Source organism: Ursus arctos, unplaced genomic scaffold (genome assembly GCF_023065955.2).
Source record: "Ursus arctos isolate Adak ecotype North America unplaced genomic scaffold, UrsArc2.0 scaffold_8, whole genome shotgun sequence".
Taxonomy (NCBI): domain Eukaryota; kingdom Metazoa; phylum Chordata; class Mammalia; order Carnivora; family Ursidae; genus Ursus; species Ursus arctos.
Window position 1 is genome coordinate 7,141,275 of NW_026623100.1, and position 21,351 is coordinate 7,162,625.

Consider the following 21,351-nt stretch of genomic DNA (forward strand, 5'->3'; position numbering starts at 1 on the left):
GCAACACTAAATGTGCATGCATCTGACAAAAAAACCCCAGCAAAATATGTGAAGCAAAAACTGATAGCAATGAAAAGAGGAGCAGATAAACCCACAATTACAGCTGGAGACTTCTATATCTCCTCTCACCAATTACAAGAACAGCTAGACAGGAAATCAGCCAGAATACACAAGAACTCAACAATGCCATCAACTAAAAGCCTCTAACTGACATTCACAGCACATTCCATTCAACCACAGTACGTTTTTTCAAATGTCATGGAATACACAGAAAAATAGACCATATCCTCGGTCACAAAACAAACCTTATTAAATTTAAAAGAATTTAAATTGTACAGAGTATGGTCTTTGATCACAAGGGAATCAAACTAAATATTAATAACAGAAAGATTGAAAGAAAATCTCCAAACTCTTGGAAACTAAACAATACACTTCTAAATAATCTATGAGTCAAACAATCAGTCTCAAGGGAAATTAAACAACACACTGAGTTGAATGAAAATAAAAATAAAACGTATCAAAACCGTGGGAAGCAGGGGCACCTGGGTGGGACAGTCTGTTAAGCATCCAACTCTTGGTTTCTGCTCAGGTCATCTCAGGGTGGTAAAATCAAGCCCCATGTCAGGCTCCAGGCTCAATGTGGAGTGTGCTTAAGTTTCTCTCTCCTTCTCCCTCTACCCCTCCCCTCTATTCTCTCTCTCTCTAAAATGAATAGATAAATCTTAAAAAAAAAAAAAAAAAGTGTGGGAAACAGCAAAAGCAGTGCTGAGAGCGAAATCTATATCCATAAATCTAAAGCAATCAGAAAGAAGGAAATAAGAAAGGGCATAGGTCAATAAAATTTAAAACAAAAAAAACAATAGAAAAAAATGAAAAAAAAAAAGCAGGATCTTTGGAAATTTCAACAAAATTAACAATCTTCTAAAAATACCGATAAGATAAAAATAAAACACAAATTACCAATATCAGGAATGAAACATGGGATATCACCACAGATATTGCATACATAAAAAATAATAAGGGAGTATTTTGAACTCCATACATATAAATTTTACAACTTAGATGAAATGAACCAATTCCTAGAAAAACACAAACTACCACAAATCACATGTTAAATACATAATCCGAATAGCCCTGTAACTATTAAGGAAACTGAATTTATAAGTTTAAATTCCCTGAAAGTTAAATCTCCTGACCCAGATGATTTCACTAGTAAATTCTATCAAACATACACATTTAAAGAGAATTAACACCAATTCTCCACAATCTCTTTCTGAATAAAGTAGAGAAGACACTTCCCAATTTACTTTATGAAATCATTATTACAGATACTAAACCTAGATAAGCAGGAAAAAAAAAAGGAAAACTACAGACCAATATCCTTCATAAATACAGATGTGAAAATCCTTAACAAAATATTAACATAGAATTCAACAACGTATAAAAAGAATTATTTATCATGAACATAGGGGGTTTATTCCTACGACAAGAGGCTGGTTCAGTATTTGAAAATCAATAAATGTAATACGCTATATTAATATGATAAAGAAGAATAGTATTGTGACCAAATCAATTGATGCAGAAAAAAACATTCAACAAAATTCAACATCCATTTATGACAAAAACTCTCAGGAAATAAGGAGTAGAGGGGAACATCAAGTTAATAAAGAACATCTACAAAAAAATCTATAGCAACATCATACTTAAGGAAAAAACACTGAATTGTTTCTCCTGAAGACTAGAAATGAGGCAAGACTTTCTGCTCTCAGTGCCGCTATTCACTGTGATACTGGAAGTTATAGGCCACGCAATAAGGCAAGAAAAGGAAATAAAAGGCATATAAACAAACAAGGAAGAAATAAAACTATCCCTATATGCTAATGACATGACTCCTTATGTATAAAATCCCAAATAATCTACCAAAAATAAAAAATAAAACAAAACAAAACTTCCTAAAGCTACTAAGTAAATTCAGCAAGGTCTCAGGATACAATGTAAATATTAAAAAATCAATTATATTTCTATTATCAATAAACACATAGAAACCACAATTTAAAATATAATAGCAGTTATAATTGCTCAAAAAATTGAAATACTTAGATGTAAATCTAATAGTGCACATTCAGGATTCATAAGCTAAAAACTACAAAATGCTGGTGAAAGAAATTAAAGATCTAAATAAATGGAAAGATATATTGCATTCACAGATTGGAAGACTCAATATAATAAAATTAATTCTTCCCAAATTGATATAGGCAATTCAATCATCCAAGAAAGATTTTTTATAGATATAGAAAAGACTATCCTGAACTTTAAATTGAAATGCAAAGGATATAGAATAGCTAAAATAATTTTGAAGAAGAACCTAGTAGGAGGTATCATTCATTCCAACTTCAAGATATAGCTAAAGTAATCAAGATGGGGAGGCACTGACAGAGAGACAGCCATATAGAGCTATAGAACAGGACACAAAATCCAGAAATAGTCCCACACAAGTATAACCAATTATATTTTAACATGTGTACAAAAGCAATTCAATAGGGGAAAGACAGTCTTTCCAACAAATGGTGCTAAAGAAATGGAACACACATTTGAAAAATTGTAAATCATACACCTTACACAAAAGTAACTCAAACTGGATCATAGATTTAAATGTAAAACACAAAACTAAAAACTTTTGGAAGAAAAGAGGAGAAAATCTTCAGAACCTGGGGCTTGGTAAACAGTTCTCAGATATGACACCATAAGTATGATTCATTAAAGAAAAATTCCATAAACTGAACTTCATCAAAATTCACATCTTTTCCTCTGTGAAAGACCTTGTTAAGGTGATGAAAAAACAAGCTACAGATTGGGAGGAAATGTTTGGAAAACACATACTAAAGACTTATATCGAGAATATATAAAGAACTCTCAAAATTCACAGTAATAATCATTTGATTACAAAATGTGTTGACAATTATTGTGCTCACTTTGGCAGCACATATACTAGAAAATATATTGATAATTATTGTAAATGTTTGGAAATTTCTACAATGAAATACTTTTTAAAAACTACAGAAAGGGAAAACTGATATTTTAAGGTACATAGCAGTCTGGACATAAGAGTTTTGTTGTGTTGTGTTGTGTTACTGGTATTGTCCATGTGATAGATTTCCTTACTGGTTGTTAAATAATTTTAAAAGGATCATGCCAGATTCAGACAAATTTTCCCTCACTTTCTACAAGTCTCCACTCCATATCATTTTCTCAGAGCTGATCTTCCCTTTGGCCACATTACAGACTTCTTATCACTCTCACTTCTGTCAGCCCCTCGTCTCCAGCCTCTTTTCATGTTTTGTTTTTCCAAAGCGCTGTCATCTTCCAATGTGCTATATAATTGACTTATTTTATCTTGCCTTATGTGTCTCCCCTCTCCAGAATGTCAGCCCTACAGGCACAGAGATTTCCATCTTTTTGTGTCCTGCTGTTCCCCAGAACCTAGAACAGTGCCTGGCACATAGTATGTGCTCAATAAATATTTGTTGTATGAATTTTAATAAAAAATTACTAGATAAACAGTGACAAACTTGGCCAATACAGATGGTATTATTAACTATCTTGTACCAGGATGATGGTGCTTATGATAATGATAATGAACACTACTTTTGAAGTCCTTATTCTTTGCCAGAAATTCTACCACGTGCTTGATGTGACTGCACACACACACACACACACACACACACAGGTACACACTTCAGAGAGCAGGAAGCATTTCACTAGGGAGAAGCTATGATGAATTCACGTGCCCTCATGAGAACTTATTTCCAGTGCTCTAAATTGGTATATTGCCATAAAATAGGTGACATTTATTGAATACCAACTACATGGCAATACTTTACTAAGCATTTGTATTATTATCTCTTCTCATTTTAACAAATGTGTGAGTCAATACTATACTAATCTCCCCTTTACCAAGTACAGTGAGCTTTGCGGAGATAAAGAAGCCAGAGCCAGGAAGCACTGGCTCTAGTAGTGAACACAGACATACTGGCTGAAAGTCCAGCTTGGAGCTCCCATAGAACCCTTACCACAAGCCATCCCCTATGCTAAGTACTCTCTGTACAGCATCCATCTAGTCCTCAAAAGAGGGATCAAGGTACCATGACAGGTTAGCTGGATGACAGAGCCCCATTCAATCAGAGCTGGCCAACTCAAAACAGACATCACCTCTGTGGTCACCTTGTTTAATATTGAGATTGCCTCCACACACGCCAACCCCTTTTATTTCCCTCCAAGTACTTGACTGACATTTTGTCTATCATCTGCCTCCCCTCTACAATGAAAGCTTCATAAGGGCAAGAATTTAGGGCTGACGCTGAAGCACCTAGAACAGTGCCCAGGATACGGTAGTTCTTTGATATTTTTTTTTCCATTGGATTGAGTAAATATCTTTCCTAAGAAAAGATCCACAACTTGGAGCAGAAGCAGTAATATTTAAAGATAAGAGAGATACAGATCAGCTCCTTGTTCCTTTTTTTTTTTTTTTTGTCTGCATATTCTACATGGAAGAAGGAAACTAACCATTATTTATGTGCTTGGAGACTTGGAGCTGGGCACAGAATGTACACAGTATAATTCTGAAGAAGAGGTTGGGTCCTCAGAAGTGTTAGCAATGATTATCTAGAGTGTTCCAGTAGTTCTCACCAGAGATGCTTTCATGCCCACCCACCCCAGAATATTTGGCTATGTTAAGAGACATTTTGATTGGCACGACGGAGAGGTGCTGCTGGCATCTAGTGGGTAGAGGCTGGGGTGCTGCTAAACATCCTCCAGTAAGCGGGACAGCTCCACGACAAAGAATTATCTGGGCCAAAATGTCAGTACCGCTAAGGCTGCGATAGCCTGGCACCAAGAGGTTCTCTATGATTGGGTGAGATTTCTACTTCTGAGTGTGGCTGATATTTTAATAGATATCAGCCTCTGTAGAGGCTGGAGCCTGTCCTCCGTGAGGAGAAGCCAAGCCACACACACACACTCTTGTTTACAGAAGGTAATCTCCCCATTAGTGCAGGGATGTTACATAAGCTGCCAATCAATCCATAGATGTACATGAATAAATAGTAGGGAACACAAAATAACACCCTCTGAAAAAGTGATTTTTAATCACAGCTTTGATATTGGGCCCTGGAACTGGAAAGCCAACTGTATCCTCTGAGCCGCAGCTTTAGAAGGCTGAGTGAGCTGCCCTATGAGTGCCCTCCAACTGGAATGCAGTGGAGCCTTCCCTGGGTCACAGATAAAAAGTCAGCCAGAAATCGGGAACCACTGGCACCGTGTAATATCACACTGTTTCTGTGGCCATGGCTGTGTAATCCCAAACGTCTGAATGAGTAATAGGACATTGAGTGGATGTTAAGGTATCTCTCAATACCTAGGGACTTGACATTTATGACCAAAGGAGGAAAAAAAAAGGAACTGTTTTTTCCATTATATTTTGCAGTGTAGGTTTTTTCCTATATAACTAAAGCAGAACAGAAGGAAGTTTGGTAAATTTAAGACAATGTCCAGACTCACCATATTTGAACATGAAAAAAAATTGGTAAATAAGACCCAGCTACACCAGCATTATTGATCAGAAAGCAGGAGGTCATCACAATGAAATCTTACCTGGGACATGTTGATATGTCTTCTTACTTATTTAAGTATTTACATTAACTTTAGACTCAAATCTTAATTCATTTCTGTGCTGTTTAAAATTGCCAAATATAAGGGTATTTATATTTTATTTTGCCTTGTATAGTAAAGCAAAATGGTGTGGGGGGGGTATGATTGTTTTTATAAGGACTTTGTATTCTCTGTAAACCCTGTGTGCTTTTGGTAGGTACTCCAAGTCCAAGTGCTGGCTAATCGCAAAGGTCTCAACCTTCTTGCTGCCCGTTCCCCAAACATCCCATATGAGGGTTCACACCCCATCATTCTGTTGCTCTGCCCCCTGTGTGAGCATCTCTGCTTTCTGACCTCTCTAGGGAGAGGAGAAGGAGGAGGAAGCCTGGGGTAGGGCTATAGTCAGGTGACAGAATGTGTGGGGAAATGGAATGGTTGCCTGGGGGGAGGAAGAGCATTGCCAGGAAAAGAGGGCAGGGCCATCAGGTCCAACCCAAGGGAACGGGCAGTAAGCAGGAGTGGGATACAGCGCAGCGGGCCTACAAGTCTCAGGCCAAACCAGCAGGGCGTGTGGGTTTAGGTTTGGAAAGAGATGCCTCTGTAGCTGAGCCTTCAGTGGGGACAGCTCTCAGTGGCCGCCAGGACTCTTGCATTATCCCATCTAATCCTTCGTGCCCGTCTCATTCCCACTCACTCTGCATTTGTCACTGAGGGCCACCAACTCCTTCCCAAGAATCTCCCCACCAGCGAACCCTGTGACAGGGCTGACAGCCTGCTATCAGCTTGCTCCTCAAGGCTTCTTTTTCTTTCTCCTTTGCGGACTGTCTTTGCTTCTTTCTTTCTCCCTCTAAGTATAATTGACATTTTACCACCTCCTTTTCTATGACTTTTTTCTTAAAGATTATATCTGATATCAAAAACCACCTCTGTAATTCCTCACCAGTATCAGCTGTTCTAATTAATGTCTTTCAGGGAAGTCAGTTTTGTACATCAAGCTACATGCTGAATTATTTTGAAATGCTGCTTTACCATCAACCCAACTTTAAAATGTTGAAATCCAAACTAAATCCCCATCCTCCACTTCCAAATGTGACCTCCCAGGGCTCCTCCTAGAGCTCATATTTCCGTCCTCCTTACCAAATGTCTCCATTATTCCCTGTTCACCCTTGCTGCCCCGCCCTTGTTCAAGCCCTGAAGACTGGTTGATCCTTTAAGGGATCAGCACTGGCTCCCAGCCCTTCTCCCTTTTCCTCCTCTGACCAGAGAGCTGGCAACTCCAGGTCCTAGCCTACAGAGGCCACGTGACACTGTCCTGATGACTAGAGCATTGGCGAAAATCTACTGGAGAATTCTAGGGACACTCTGCTCTTCTGAAGATGGAAGGGCGTGGCAGCAACTGTGCCCCTGCCAAGGATGGTGGGAGGAAAGCCTGAAAGGCCCCGGGGCCCTGATGGCATTCTTGTGGCAGCTGCTTCTGACCTTGTTGTGGAAGGAAACTGCCCGTATTTTTTAGCTAGTTAGTTTTCTGTCACTTACAACATAACACATGGCTAATATCTTGCCTACCCGCCTCCTTCCTGTTCTGGCATTCTATAATCCACTTCACTCTACAATTTTGTATGAGGGTAAAGGAAGAGAAGACCAGAAAAGAATACAAAATAAATAAACATTGACAATAAAAGCAATGAAAGCAGTGTCGAAGACCTAAAAATTATTTAAAAAGTATGAAAAAGAATTTAAGAGTAATCTAAGTCCACTTAGTAAAGGTTTGAAAAATTCCTACACTCACCAACAGTTCCTTAGGGCATCAGTATTAGTATCACAATATAGGGTAGCAACGAGACTCCCCCAAAGTATTCACTTAGCATTCAGTCTATAGTGGGTATACCAGTGAGCCAAACACACAAGACATCACTGCCATAGAGCTTAGAGTTGAACCGGGAAGGAAATACATTAACAAAATAAATACACAAATAAACAATTAAAATCTATGCTATGGATAGTAAATTAAACATTGGCTCAGTCAGTAGAGCATACAGCTCTTGATCTCAGGGCTCTGAGTTCTAGACCCATGTTGGGCATGGAGACTACTCAAGAAAAAAAAAGAAAAGAAAAGAAAAACCAGAATGGTCTTGATAAAGGAGAACCTGGTCTAGCCCATGTACTAGTGGAGCAGAGGGCTGGCAAGGAAGGGTTTCCTAGAAAACTGAAGTATGTACTAGCTTGGACGATGAGCCTGCTTGTTAGAAAAATGAAGGGAGGAGGGGTGGAGAAGAAAAGAAGAACATTTGGAGAGGAGGGATGCCACGTACAAAGGCCCTGAAGCATGAGGGCAAACACTGATTCTGAGAAACTCAAGGAAGGTCATGGTGTGTGTGTGTTTGTTCCAATTCACCAAGAAAAGGAGAAATTATGTTCAATATATTCTGCTTAAGAAGAAAACCAAGGAGTTCTTGCACTAAGTCATTCCATAGAGATATGTAAGCATTTACTAAGTACCGTGCACTATACTATGTCCTGGGATATAAATATGAGTAGGATACATTCTGTGCTTTTACGGAGTTTCAACAAATAATAAAGAAACTAAGGTAAACAATTGCAGTTACTTATAATGAGTATTTTAATGTAGGTGTGGCCAAAGGCTATGGGGACACCAACAAAATGATTAATTCACTCAGGGGCTCAATTATCTAGAAAATTAATCTATGTTCTATACATCATTACCAAATGATACTGAATAAGCGAACTGTGATTGAGTTTAATCATGAAACAAACCAGAAAATCTAATTCTGACAGATATCAAAAGGTAATGGAATTGTTTAAAGGACTCGAAGTACAAAATCCTACTTTAACAACCTCTCTAGGCTTGGGCAACCATTCAGATAACTAGATTTGAGCATAACCAAATTTTGAAATATGTATTTGAAACAAAAATAAATAAAGGAAACATTGAATTAGACCTGGTCAGGATCAGATAGAAAAGTAGAAAAAGCCAACATAACATTAAGATTGTTAAATTGTTCTTTTGTTGAGATCCAATGAAAAGACTTATACTTAAAAAGAAGGGCAAACACTAAAATTTGCCTTTTCATTCACTGTAGTTTATAAGATTATCAATAAACAAAATCCAGAGCCTTGGGCCATTTGCATTAGTTCTGCCGATGATCAGCTATGTGAAAACAGAGTCACATGGTTTCTCTGAGTGTCAGTCCCCATATTATGAGATAGAATAATTTCATCGGTAGCATCCAATGATTGCAAAATAGCCTTTCCAGAAAAATTAAACACCACTATATTGTTTTCACTGATTTCAATACTGGCTAACTGCAACTGGAAAAACTCAGAATACAAAGCCATTTTACCAATTATTTGCCAGGCTGGAATGCACCAGCTTTTACAAATAATACCTTCAATTTAGCCAAGATAAATTAGCAAATGTATAATACTTGATAATTCTAAGGCTACATGAAGTCAAAGAGTGGCTATGGAGTATAGGAAAGACTAGATGGCCCCACTAACTAGGAAACATGCACTTTCAATCAGGTAAAACCCTTCTAACGATATCTGTGGCTCTTCTCTTGGATAAAGGGAACATAAGAAAAACCAAATATAATGACAGATATCATTGTACATTATTGTGAAGGTAAATGAAATATGTATATGCTATTTCTGTTGTAGGGCATACTTCTTCCCCTCTCAGTCATTTTTGCTAAAGTGTTTGATAAAGTTGCTTAAAGTGAATAGGGAGTTACAATATGTGAGCCAAAGAGGAGTCTGATAATTTAAAACAAAAAAAAAATTGGAATATGGTTTTGTCATCGGATCCAAAAAATGACACAGTAATTATATGCAGTGCTACATAATAATTCTAAGCATAATTGCAGTATAATTTTTGTGACATGCACTTACTCCCCATCTCCATCATAATTATTATGTTTAGATCATGTCACCTTGTTTTTCAAGTTCTCTTCTATTTCCTTGAGGTACAGACTTTTCAAATATGTAGATTCATTTTAAAATATATGTGGCCCATGATACCTATCTCATCACAGGACCTGAACATATGAGTATCAACAACAATCTTACTATCTATGCAAATACCTAATGTTGTGGAAAGTCAACCTTGTATCATTTCTTAGTCCATTTTACAAAAATCAGAACGTCAGGGGAATATTTTTTTTGCATATTTTGTAATACAAAATGGTTTTTCCTACTCTTTGCTATGCCGTCTCTTCTCTTACCATCTCTTATCAATCCTTGTCACACAGGATGCAAAGGGCTTTGACAAATGGGAACTACCTTGTGCAGTTTCAACGGGAAAGAGCACCACACTGCACGTTCTCAAAGCCAAAACCACAGCCATTTTATGCACAAGCAACTTTTATAGACAGGCACAGTTGTGTGTCAGCTCACCTCTTTTCCTATCCAGACCCCACGTCCACTCCATAAAATGTCATGTTAATCGTGAGATATAAGCAGATGCTATATCCTTCAGCGAACTTAAAATTATAAGGTATAGAAATCATGTTTTTATAAAAAGATGAAAAAAATGATGTATGCTGTAAAGATTTGTTAAGATTTGTGATGGTTAATCTTATGTGCTAATTTGGTTAGACTACCCATAATAGAGGTGGCCTCTTCCAATCAGTTGAAGACCTTAAGAATAAAGATTGAGGTTTCCTAAAGAAGATATTCTGCCAGAGTTTCTAGCCTTCAGATTCAAGACAGCAATAGCAACTCTTATCCAGTCTACGGGCTTGCCAACATATGGATTGTAGACTTGCCAGCCTCCACAATGGCATAAGCCGATTCCTTAAAATCTCTCCATTAATCCTTCAATCAATCAATCAATCATTCTCACTCCCCAACCACCACCCCCATCAGTATACCTCGTACTGGTTCTCTGGAAAATACTGACTAATATAGGATTATTCAGAACATTAAATATATTACTTATTATCTTTGAAAAAACAAATATTTTTGTCCCTGTTTATAACACTGGTAAATTCTGATCCAACTCTTAGTTTTAAGATTATGCTAAACACACCTATTAAAAACTTCATGAAACCAGATGAAAATAAAGCTGACATATTGAGCTTATGTACTTGCTATAAAACCAGATTTAAGTATATATTATGTGCTTTTGTACAAAATAAGTTTTTGTACTTTCCATAGAACAAACAATATGAAAATACAAAAGAAACTAAAGGTAATCATGACTCTCAGTTAGTGATATTTGACTATTCTCCTTCTATGAGTTATCACATACAACAAAGTTCAGTCATTTTGTAGGAAAACAGTAGCATAATCACATCTGTATGTGTAACAGCTACAAAATCAATGTTTTAAAACTAGGGTGTATATGATGATTATTTTTCATTGTAAAACTAGTTTCAGGTGAGTTAAACCCATAAGAAGCAGTTCTTCCTAATAAACATCATTATTTCCACATCGGAAAACACACTTTAAGAAGTTCCATATAAGTGGCAAGTAAATTACAGTGGCTTTACTTTTAAACCTAAATTATATTCAATTAGAATTATAAATGGTGTATTAAAAATGGCATCCTATTATTTTATATATAGTAGATTGATACCAGAGAAAATGTTGAAATGATATATGTTAAATTATTTTTTTCAGAAAAACAAGTCCCTCTCAGAGGCATTCTGTGGACAGAGGTACTTACTAATAGCAGAATCATAGGAGGTTGAGTTGTGCTCACCCCTCATGAAGGGGTACGGTGACAGGTAAGCATGTGCGCAGTTCTTGGATGGTGGCTGATTAGCTAGGAAGGAGACAAAACAATGGTAGTTGTTATTGAGAAAATGAGTGAAGACTCATTCCTAACAGAAGAGAAATATGGGGTCTGGGGCACACAAGCTGAATAAACTGCAGGTTAGATCAACAGATTCAGAGAACTGTTGAATGAGGCGGGGAAACTCACATCAAGCAGGTCAGGGGACCTATAAAGCGGATTCATCCAAAATATCTAGTTCAGTACAGAGAATGCCCTTCATATCAACTTAAAATGAAAGGTACTACATTTCATTAATTTTCACAACCATATGCTCCAGTTCCTAACATGGTGCCTACCGCATAGTAAGTATTCAAAAAGTAATTGTTTTAAAAATCTAATAAACGTATATTTAACCTTGATCAGTTCTGATTAACATAAAAAGTACTCTATCTTCTATTTTTAGGGAAAAGATGGAAACGATAGGTCATACCAGTTAATAATTCAAATGCATTTCTAGTATTTGGAGAAAATCAAAGAAAAAACCTTTTATGTTTTCTGAAAACTTGAAGATTTCCACTGTGTCCCCTTAAAGGTGGAGTGAAATTCTTCCTTTCTCTAAGTCCTTGGCAAAGTCTTCCTCTTGCACAGTCTGACTTACTCTATCAGAGTCTCAATACTTTTCATTGGCAGATTACATGCGCTTTCTCTTCCCCAAAATGACTATAAGAAAGCCTGTCAACTATTTCTTGCAAAATTCCATTTCATCATTGCTTGGTTCCTTTTACACATGCCAACTTGCTGTCAGATTGCTTGTCTTCAAAGATCTCATATTTTTATTATATATTCTTTATTATATGCATAAATGCCATATTTTGATATATCACGACTATGTACACATATTTTGATATATCACAGCAATATATGATAAGGAGACTAATAATTTCAACCTACAATAACCTTTAGGGTAATAAGCAGTTCTTTTATTGTTGAATGCAATAAGATAAAAGCTAGTTATTTTCGATGAATTGATTTTCAAAGATAAATATAATATAGGAAAAACAGTGAAAAGAATGCATCGTATTTTTAAGAGGCTATTCTACTTCAAAAGAGAACTTTCAAGTTTCTATGAGAGAACGCAAACATCAAAAGCCAGGCATTTCTTGATATTGCCCACAAACTTGGTTAAAGCCCAAACAGAGTGAGCTTTCATCCACTGCTGCTGGTAATTGAGTTTCATTATTAAAAAAAAAAAAAAAAAAAAGATTTTTTTTTTTTACTTTAAAGCCATGAATATAAAATAACACATCTCTATTTCTAAATTTTTTAATTTGAGATTTCAAGGGTTGATAGCCAAAAAAAAACCCAAAACAACCCCATTTATTTGTAACACAGCAATAATAGACACTTCAGAAAAATATCAAGGGTCTTTTTTGTTGTTGTTGTTAGAGTCAGTATTTTAAATAAGAGCTAGGAAAGAGCATATAATTCAGTTTTGCCGTAAATATTCAGACTCCCACTTTAGGTTAGAAAATAAAATAATTATTTATATAGCCATTTCTACTTACTGAAAAAGAATCACTTCATGAGTCTTTTGAAGATGTCCTACCGAGATTCTATAGTTAAGAATCCAATCCTACCTTGTAAGTGATCTGTACTAAATAAAAAGCTGTTCATTCTTATTTTAATGACAAGGGGAAAAATAAAGCTAAATTGCACTTACTATACCAGAACTTCCAGATACTGGAATCATTCTCTTCCACAATCCCGTTAAACCAACATCTCCAGAAGAATCCTTCATGGTGGAAAGTGACGTTCTCTATCTACACAGAACACAAATGAAGTAACATGCCATCAAATAAAATACATAACCTAAATTATCACATCCAGAAAAATGTTAAAGCAATGTATTCCACCCTAAATAATAATGATCATAGATTTCTACCTATCTCTTCTGCGAAGAAATAGGTACGCCAATACTGTTCTCTGATTTCAAGAGGATACATAAGGTTATCCTCATCCCTACCAAGTACATCAGTATTTGGAAGAAGAAACGCACATTCTGTTCACCTGAACACTTCCCCACTTCAGTTGCAAGAAGCCAATAATCCGATCCAAAAGCCACCAAAAAGAGTAAAACCCCCAAAGCACCAAAGAGAGCTCCAAAGAAGATGGCAATATTTAGTCTCATTTTCAAGTCACCGGCTTCCCTTTAAATAAAATAAGAAATTAAAAAATGGCAAACACCTAGCTTCTCAATTAAAAAAAAAAGAAGAAGAAGAAGAAAGGTTTTTTGAGTAAGCAGGATCTTCTTGAGAAGCCTGTCCTAGCTCATGTTGTGGTGGCTCCTCACTTACACCCAGCGGGTGGATTTGTGTTCCCTTTGCTCTCCCCTGGAGGGACTCCAGCCCAGCAGCTGAGAACAGCCAGCTATTTTAGGATACTGATTGAGGAGCTGTCTCTCTCCCATGGGGATCAAAAAATAGCTGACCTTCCCTTGACTGTAGAGAGGAGTATCAGGAGCTGGCTAGAATGACCATTACTGCTGTTGGGTAATCCATAGAAGTGGAAAGAAGATGGAGTGGTATGAAGTCATTGGCAGTACTGGCCCAACGTCTTAAGTGTCTGAACAAGCTCCTCTTCGTCTAGAATGATCATTACAACCCCAAAGCCAAAGACACTTAAGACTCTCTTTGACTCTCTCTTTGAAAATAACAATGATTAGAAACCACAAAGAGCTCTCTTGAACACAACTGAAGTTGTAATTAATTTCTTAATTCCTTTTGGATACTTCGGGATACAAAATAATCTGTGGGTCAAGTGGTCTAACATAACACGTAACACAGAGTAAAGTCCAGGGGTATAAACTAGACATTCAGATGTATACTTAAAAGATCAAGAATGAAGTAACAAACAAAAGTACAAAAAAATACTTTCATGCTACATATGCCATTTAAATGCAGCACTTTCTACAGCTGCTCCCAGATCTTGTACAAGTTACTCCAAATAACCATCCCCAAAGTGGACAGGTTAAAAGAAGTCTCAAAATCTATTGTCTTATGGATTAAGATGAAAGAACCTAGTCTACTCTTTCTTTTTTTCCCTTTGTTTTAAATAGCCAACTTCCTCATGAGTCATACTTGATTCTTACACAAACCACCTAATGAATCGACACTTTCTTCATGCCTTGTCTTCTACAGTTGTTCTCTTTTCATGTCTGAATATGCCAGAGAGTATTTTTAAGGATTTGTGTAATATTTTAAAATTTGTACTATCTCTAAGTCTACTGTTTTCTTTTAATATATATTCTCAACAATAACATGATTTTCTGCATCTTCTGAAGAGTCATCAGCTCTACCAGTTTCCTTCACCGCTTCTTCTGCTTGGTATGGGACAGATCCTTAAACACAGATTCGGTGAGGGCAAGAGATGACTCTTCAGTAAGGATGTAAGCCCTTGGCCAGCTAACCACAGTGGAGGTGCCCGAAGGTCACGGATGGAACTCTAGGTCACAGAATTGGTGGCTATGAGGGTTAAATGGAATTTGACAGTCCACCTGAGCTGTATTAGTGCTCAAATCTCTTTTGTAAGACCCCCACGGCATCGAGCCATGCCATTTCTAGCCTGCTGTACTGAAGGACATCATTAATGTCCACACAACCCTGCCTTAATTTCTGCCAAAAGCTGCTTCCCTAAAATTTCCAAGATTATTCAGTCCTCTGAGATTGCACAACACAAGTGTGCAATCCTGTCATGTGACAGAATTTTCTGGTATTTTGAAGAAGCGATCATTTCGTGCCTCCTCAAACCACAACTGCCCCTGGACCCCTAAATGTAGGTCTTCTCTTTTCTAAGCTCAACTTCCTATTCCTTTAAACATCACTTAGATTGGCACAAACTCCAAATCTTCCTACTGTTCTAGTTCTTTGCTATAATTTTCAACTATTCGATTGAAGTGAGGCATAGTAAAATATTCTGGGTAGAGTCTAACACCTTATTACCACCACCTTTCTGATCTGGAGGCTGTGATAAGCAGAGTAATGGTATCCCAAAGATGTCCACACCCTAGTCCTAACTGTAATCACATAATCTGTGAATAGCTTACTCCTTATGTCAATATCTTGGATTATACAGGTAGGTCCTATCTAACCACATGAATCTTCAAAAGAAAAGTAGAGAATCTCTTCTAACAGAGTGGTCAGGGAAAGAAATGTGAAAAGGAAAAGGGTCAGAGAGTTCCTGGTTTGAAGGTGCCATAAGCCAAGTAATGTGGGTGGCTTCTAGTTCCTGGAAGAGGAAAGAACACAGATTCTCCGGAAAGCCTCCCTGAGAAAGAAACATAGCTTTACCAACATCTTGATTTGGGGGACTGCTGACCTCTGGAACTATAATGACAGCAAATCTGTATGGTTTGAAGCCACCAACTTTTTATCAATTTGTTACAGCAATGATGGCAAACTAATACAGATGCTATTCCATAATTAATGCAATATCAGATCAAATTAAGGGTTTTTTTTGGGGGGGGGGTCGAGGAAGGTAATGACATCTTGAAGAAGTGCTTATTGAGAACTTGTGAGGGTTCGGGCATTTTGCCAGATATTAAGGTTACAGTACACAGGCCTTGACCTGGAGGAGTTCATGCCCTAGTGGGAAAAAATGATTCATTAGAATGAAGCACATAGAGGTTGTAATAATGAGCTTCTGGCCAACCTAGACACATTCCCCTGCTCCCCACCTACCCCTCTCCCAGCATTGATGTGGTTGTGTTGTTGTGGTTGTAGGTACCAACACTGTTCTTTGGAGAGGAGGAAGAATTTTTTCAGGAAGGTTTTATTTTATTTATATCACAAAGGTTTATAGTAAAGATCTATGCATTAACACTAAATCTTTAATATACACATTCACAAACATACAGACATACGAACAACTGGATTTTTAAAATAAGCAGAAAGGAGTGTAGGACTTTGTTATTGTTATAATTCATCTCAATTTTGGTCTATGTCAGACATAAAAAAACCATCTTTCTGGACTAGGTCCATCAATGAATAACATTTTCTTACCATTTATGGTTTACCCAAAAATGTATAAGCATCATCATAAAAATGTGTGTTTATTAAATCAATTATCAGTAACCAATCTAATTATTTCCCTATTAATTTGTACACATCAATTTAATATCACAGAGTACTTCTGACATCATGAAACTGACCTCCTTTAGCTCCATGATCCCCAGTGCTTATCACAGTGCTTGACACACAACAGGCACTAAAATAAAATAAAAATCAATTTGTATTAGGACTCTTGGCTGAGGTACAAATACATGACCTTCTGAGCTATCCAACTGGCAATCCATGCCAGAAGAAATGGCCCTGATCTGGCATGGCCTGTTCTTTGTGAAACTTGGGAGAATGGATTTTAGTGGGGTGTGTGCTTCCTCTGCAAACACTCACAAACCACCTTTTTGTGAATCTCCATCAGACTCGTACTGAGAAATGAAATAGAATTTACCATCCAGAGATCAAAAAGGGTCTCTCTTCCTTATAAAATCAGACCATTTGTCTATCATTTCCAACTCCTCTAATTTTGCATGATTCCTAAAATATTTCTAACAGCTATTCAGCATCTCTTCCTTGGGTTCTCTCAGCAACCTGAACAATTACCCACGCACCAATTCTTTCCTATTCTGCTCCCTTCTGATTAGAAGGCTCTTCTCTTCCATCTGTCTGATGAACTCTTTATTAATCCACTTTTGAAATAGGTACCAAGGCCCTACTATGTGCTGCATGTTCTTCTAGGTGTCGAGTACCAGCAGCACTCCCCAAGAAGACTGTGTTATACAGCTTATAACACTTTCCCATATTTGTTTAATCATACCTTTGCTTTTCTATAGACACTTTTTGAATCCCTGTGTCTTGGGAAAACTTGGATCAAGACATGTATGCTCGATGAACAAATTAATAATATGTAAACAAATACATGAAAGCTCCACATAAAATTTGCCACATTATTCTTCAAAATGTTACCAAGAATGTTGGTCCCTGCATCTACAGTGTCTTCTCATGAAGACCAGGAGGAAATTTCTGAATGCTAAAAGAAGTTGTGTTTCCACAGACCAATACTGTTATTTTTCATCATTAGAGACACTATAAATCTTTATTCACTAATGCGTATTTGTCACATGCCCGTTCTGAGACATATTGCTGTGTCCCAGAATGGTGACAGTGAATCAACTGTGCTAACTTCAATGAGCTTATAATTCTCATGGCACTGAGAGCACTTCTCTTCTAACCTGGGTACCTGGAAGGCTCAGAAGCAAAATGTACAAAGGTGATGTCCCAGCTTCCCACCCCTTCCCCTATCTTCCTTCCTTAGTTTTCTTCCTATGTGACCCTGACTTTCTTTCCAACACATACTTGTTTAACCTGGTATTTTATATATGTTTATGTAAGCTGCTTCAAGTACTTTTGAGAACAACATAAAGACTTAATAATGAAACAAACATAGACACTTTCTGAAATTAGAAGGCACAATGCATCCAGCTAAGAAAGCCGGTCTGGTTTTGTTGTTCCATTCTGAAAGCTCCATGAACTCTTTGGTCATCCCTGCCATTTTTCTCTCATCCTGATCATTTTTACTATCATAATTTCATTTGGGATCCTCCTGACTTCCTGGAAATAACTTCCGTGTTAGAGTCTTTTGTCACTTAGAGAAATTGTGACAAAAATATTTTTAGTATTTTTTAACTAAAAGAAGTTTAAAAATCAATCTTCTAAACCCTAGATTATATGAAGATCATTAGCACTACATTACCGCCAAGATAGTGTGGTAAATTACCTTCTTGTTTTTTACAAGTTAAATAAAACATGACAACCAGAGGCTAGATGACCATAAACAATGGAAGGCCTTGATTATTTTGATCCAGTGTCTTTTTTTTTTTTTTAGTTAACTGTGTTTTTTAATTGGTAAATACACTGAAATTTAGCAGAAATCCCAAGTCATGTTTAATTTGTGAGTGATAATAAGCAAAACATTCATTTTTCCAAGGTCATAATTTCCAATCCTGATATTGCAATAGTCTTAAATCTCTCAAAATACCTAATTAAACTAAACATTCTCAAAACAAAATTAGTTCTGATTCACTTTAGTTTAAAAAATGTCAAGAATGACAATATCCAGGACCTAACAATACTGAACAAATTTGTGAACAAACACAGGCATATGTCAGAGATGCTCTAAGTTTGGTTCCAGAGAATAGCATGAAGCAAATATCACAATAAAGTGAGTCAAATGAACTTTTTGGTTTTCCAGTACATATAAAAGGTGTGAGCTTATATTCTCACGGCACTGAGAATGCTTCTTTTCTACACTATACTGTAGTCTTACAAGTGTGCAAGAGCACCATGTCTAAAAATACAATGTGTATACCTTAATTAAAAAATATTTTATTGCTAAAAAATGTGAATCATTATCTGAGCTTTCAGTGGGTGGTTATCTTTTTAGTGGTTGGAGGGTCCTGCCTCCATATTGATGGCTGCAGACTGATCAGGGTGGTGGTTACTAAAGGCAATTTCTTAAAATAAGACAACAATGAAGTTTGCAACATGGATTGACTCTTCCTCTCACAAGTGGTTTCTCTGTAGCAAGTGATGCTGTTTGATAGTATTTTACCCACTGTAGAACTTCTTTCAAAATTGGAGTCCATCTTCTCCAACTGTGGCTGTTGCTTTATCAACTAAGTTTATGTCATATTCTAAATCCTTTATTGTCATTTCAACAATCTTCACAGCTCCTTCACCAGGAGTATATTCCATCTCAAAAAACCACTTTCTTTGCTCATCCGTAAGAAGCAACTCCTCATCCATCAAAGTTTTATCATGAGATTGCAGCAATTTGAGTATAATAATAATGCAAAACTTTGAAATATTGTGCGAATTACCAAAATCTGACACAGAGACATGAGTGAGCAAATACTATTGGAAAAATGGCACCAACAGACTTGTTCAATATAGGGCTGCCACAAAGCGCCAATTTGTAAAAAAAACAGAAAACCAAACAAAAAACCAAACACACAGTATCTATGAAGCACTATAAAGTGTCCTGCAATAAAACAAGGCATGCCTGTATAGAAATCAAACTCTCACAAGCCTCTATAGACTGAGAATCCATTTTCCAGAAAACTGGAATAGTTTTTTGGAGATTGTGGGCTGGATTCCTTTTTGTCATGGAATAATATAGCTCCACAATACTTATCTGCCATTCCAAAATCTCTGAAAACCAAAAGCTGTTGGCAAAATAGACCTAATTGGCATAGGGGTGGTGTATATAAATTGTACTGTGAATTTTCCTGTATTTTATTGCATAAGTATGAATGTGTTTGATTACGGGGCTTCCCCAGATTACACTGGGGGTGTTAGGTAATATATAACATACTGCTTTTCCAAAATCCCCAAAATTCTGACTTCTAAACACATCTGGGGTGGGGTTAGAGGTGAAGGACTCTGATCCCACTGTCCTAAACATAAGACAATAGACTGCATGATGACCCTAAACATCAGTTGCTTCCCTATGATCATTATTGAACCAGATTTTTACTGCCAATGAAACACTGTCATCTATCTGTCTCTGTGACTCTACTGACTTTTTTGGGGGGTGGCAGGGGGAGAGATGGAGAGCGATAGGGGAAGGATAGATGGAGAGAGAGAATCCTAGGCAGGCTCCACTCCCCGTGCAGAGCCTGATGAGATTAATCTCAGGATGCTGAGATGACCTGAGCAGAAATCAAGAGTTGGGGGGAGCCTGAGTGGCTCAGTTGGTTAAGCATCTGCTTTGGCTCAGGTCATGAACCCAGGGTTGAACCCCACGTCAGGCTCCCTGCTCAATGGGGAGTCTGCTTCTCCCTCTGTCTGCAGCTCCCCTGCTTGTTCTCTCTCCCTCCCTCCCTCTCTCTCTGTCAAATAAATAAATAAATAAAATCTTAAAAAAAAAAAAAAGAAATCAAGAGTTGGACACTGGACACTTAATGGACTGAGCCACCCAGGCCCCCTCTACTAACTTTTTTAAATTTTGTTTTTTATGCTGGTTCTTTGTTTTTGTGTGTTCATCCCCACTCCCTCCCCCCGTCCACCAATATGACAACAAGAAAACATCCTGTAGTTTAAAGAGATTATTTAAAGGCCTTCTCATCTTACAGGTAGTACGAAACAACAAATAAACTCTATGGGGGTGATTAGTGGTTCTGTTTTTGTTTACTACCACATCCCTAACACCTACAAGTGCTTGAGGTAGGTGCCCAGGAAAAATTCAGCGGACCAAAAAAGCAAGCTTACGAGTTGAACTGAATTGGGTTGAACACTGCCATCTGCTGGCCACAGGTAAAATTTGCATATTATGGTACACTATGGTCAGTTGTAGGGATTTTTGTAGAACACTAATTTTGTAGTGCAAAGATTTGCTATTTTCACATTATTTGATGCAGGAAACTAAGATGACACTACCAAAGTACCAAGGTCCTGATGAATAGCTCACACTGAACACAACTGCAGCAAGATCCACCAGCTCTTCACCTCATTAATTTAGGCAGTTTATACTCCATTAAATTGAGGGCTACTTACACAAGTAACTCACACAAAGGGAATTATATTACATTAACATCCTTTACTTTGAGAAAGAGTTCACTATCTAGTTCCGGATTAAATTCTATAAAGAACTCAATTAGTGAACTTAAGTGCATCAACTCCTGAAAGAGGTAAAAAACTTAGAATTTGTTAAAAAACCCGCCTTCAATAGCAATCAAAACACAATAAAACATTTCAGAAACAAAACTGGGGACCAAAGGGGAAATTTTTGATACACAAAACTAGAAATCAAACTGATGTAACTTAGCAGAAGGTATCTATTATACAAATACACATCTTAAAGGATTGGTATTTTGATTTAATTCACTCACCCCTCTGTTCAGTTGTAATTCTCTC

General features: G+C 37.1%; 1 protein-coding gene across 4 annotated transcripts in view; it reads right to left on the reverse strand.

Moving 5' to 3' along the window:
- TMEM182 (transmembrane protein 182) overlaps positions 1-21,351 on the reverse strand; it is a 197,550-nt gene that overhangs the window by 163,128 nt on the left and 13,071 nt on the right. Inside the window, exons 1-3 of one of the 4 annotated variants that reach the window (XM_057308981.1) lie at positions 13,440-13,769; positions 13,104-13,203; positions 11,333-11,431 (exon numbers count right to left, since the gene is read on the reverse strand). In XM_057308981.1, the coding sequence (XP_057164964.1) occupies positions 11,333-11,431; positions 13,104-13,203; positions 13,440-13,571 (331 nt within the window). In that variant the 5' untranslated portion in view covers positions 13,572-13,769. Of the gene's footprint in view, positions 1-11,332; positions 11,432-13,103; positions 13,204-13,439; positions 13,845-16,589; positions 16,643-21,351 lie in introns of those variants that run through there. The other 3 variants (XM_057308979.1, XM_026488601.4, XM_057308980.1) reach the window with 3 other exon arrangements.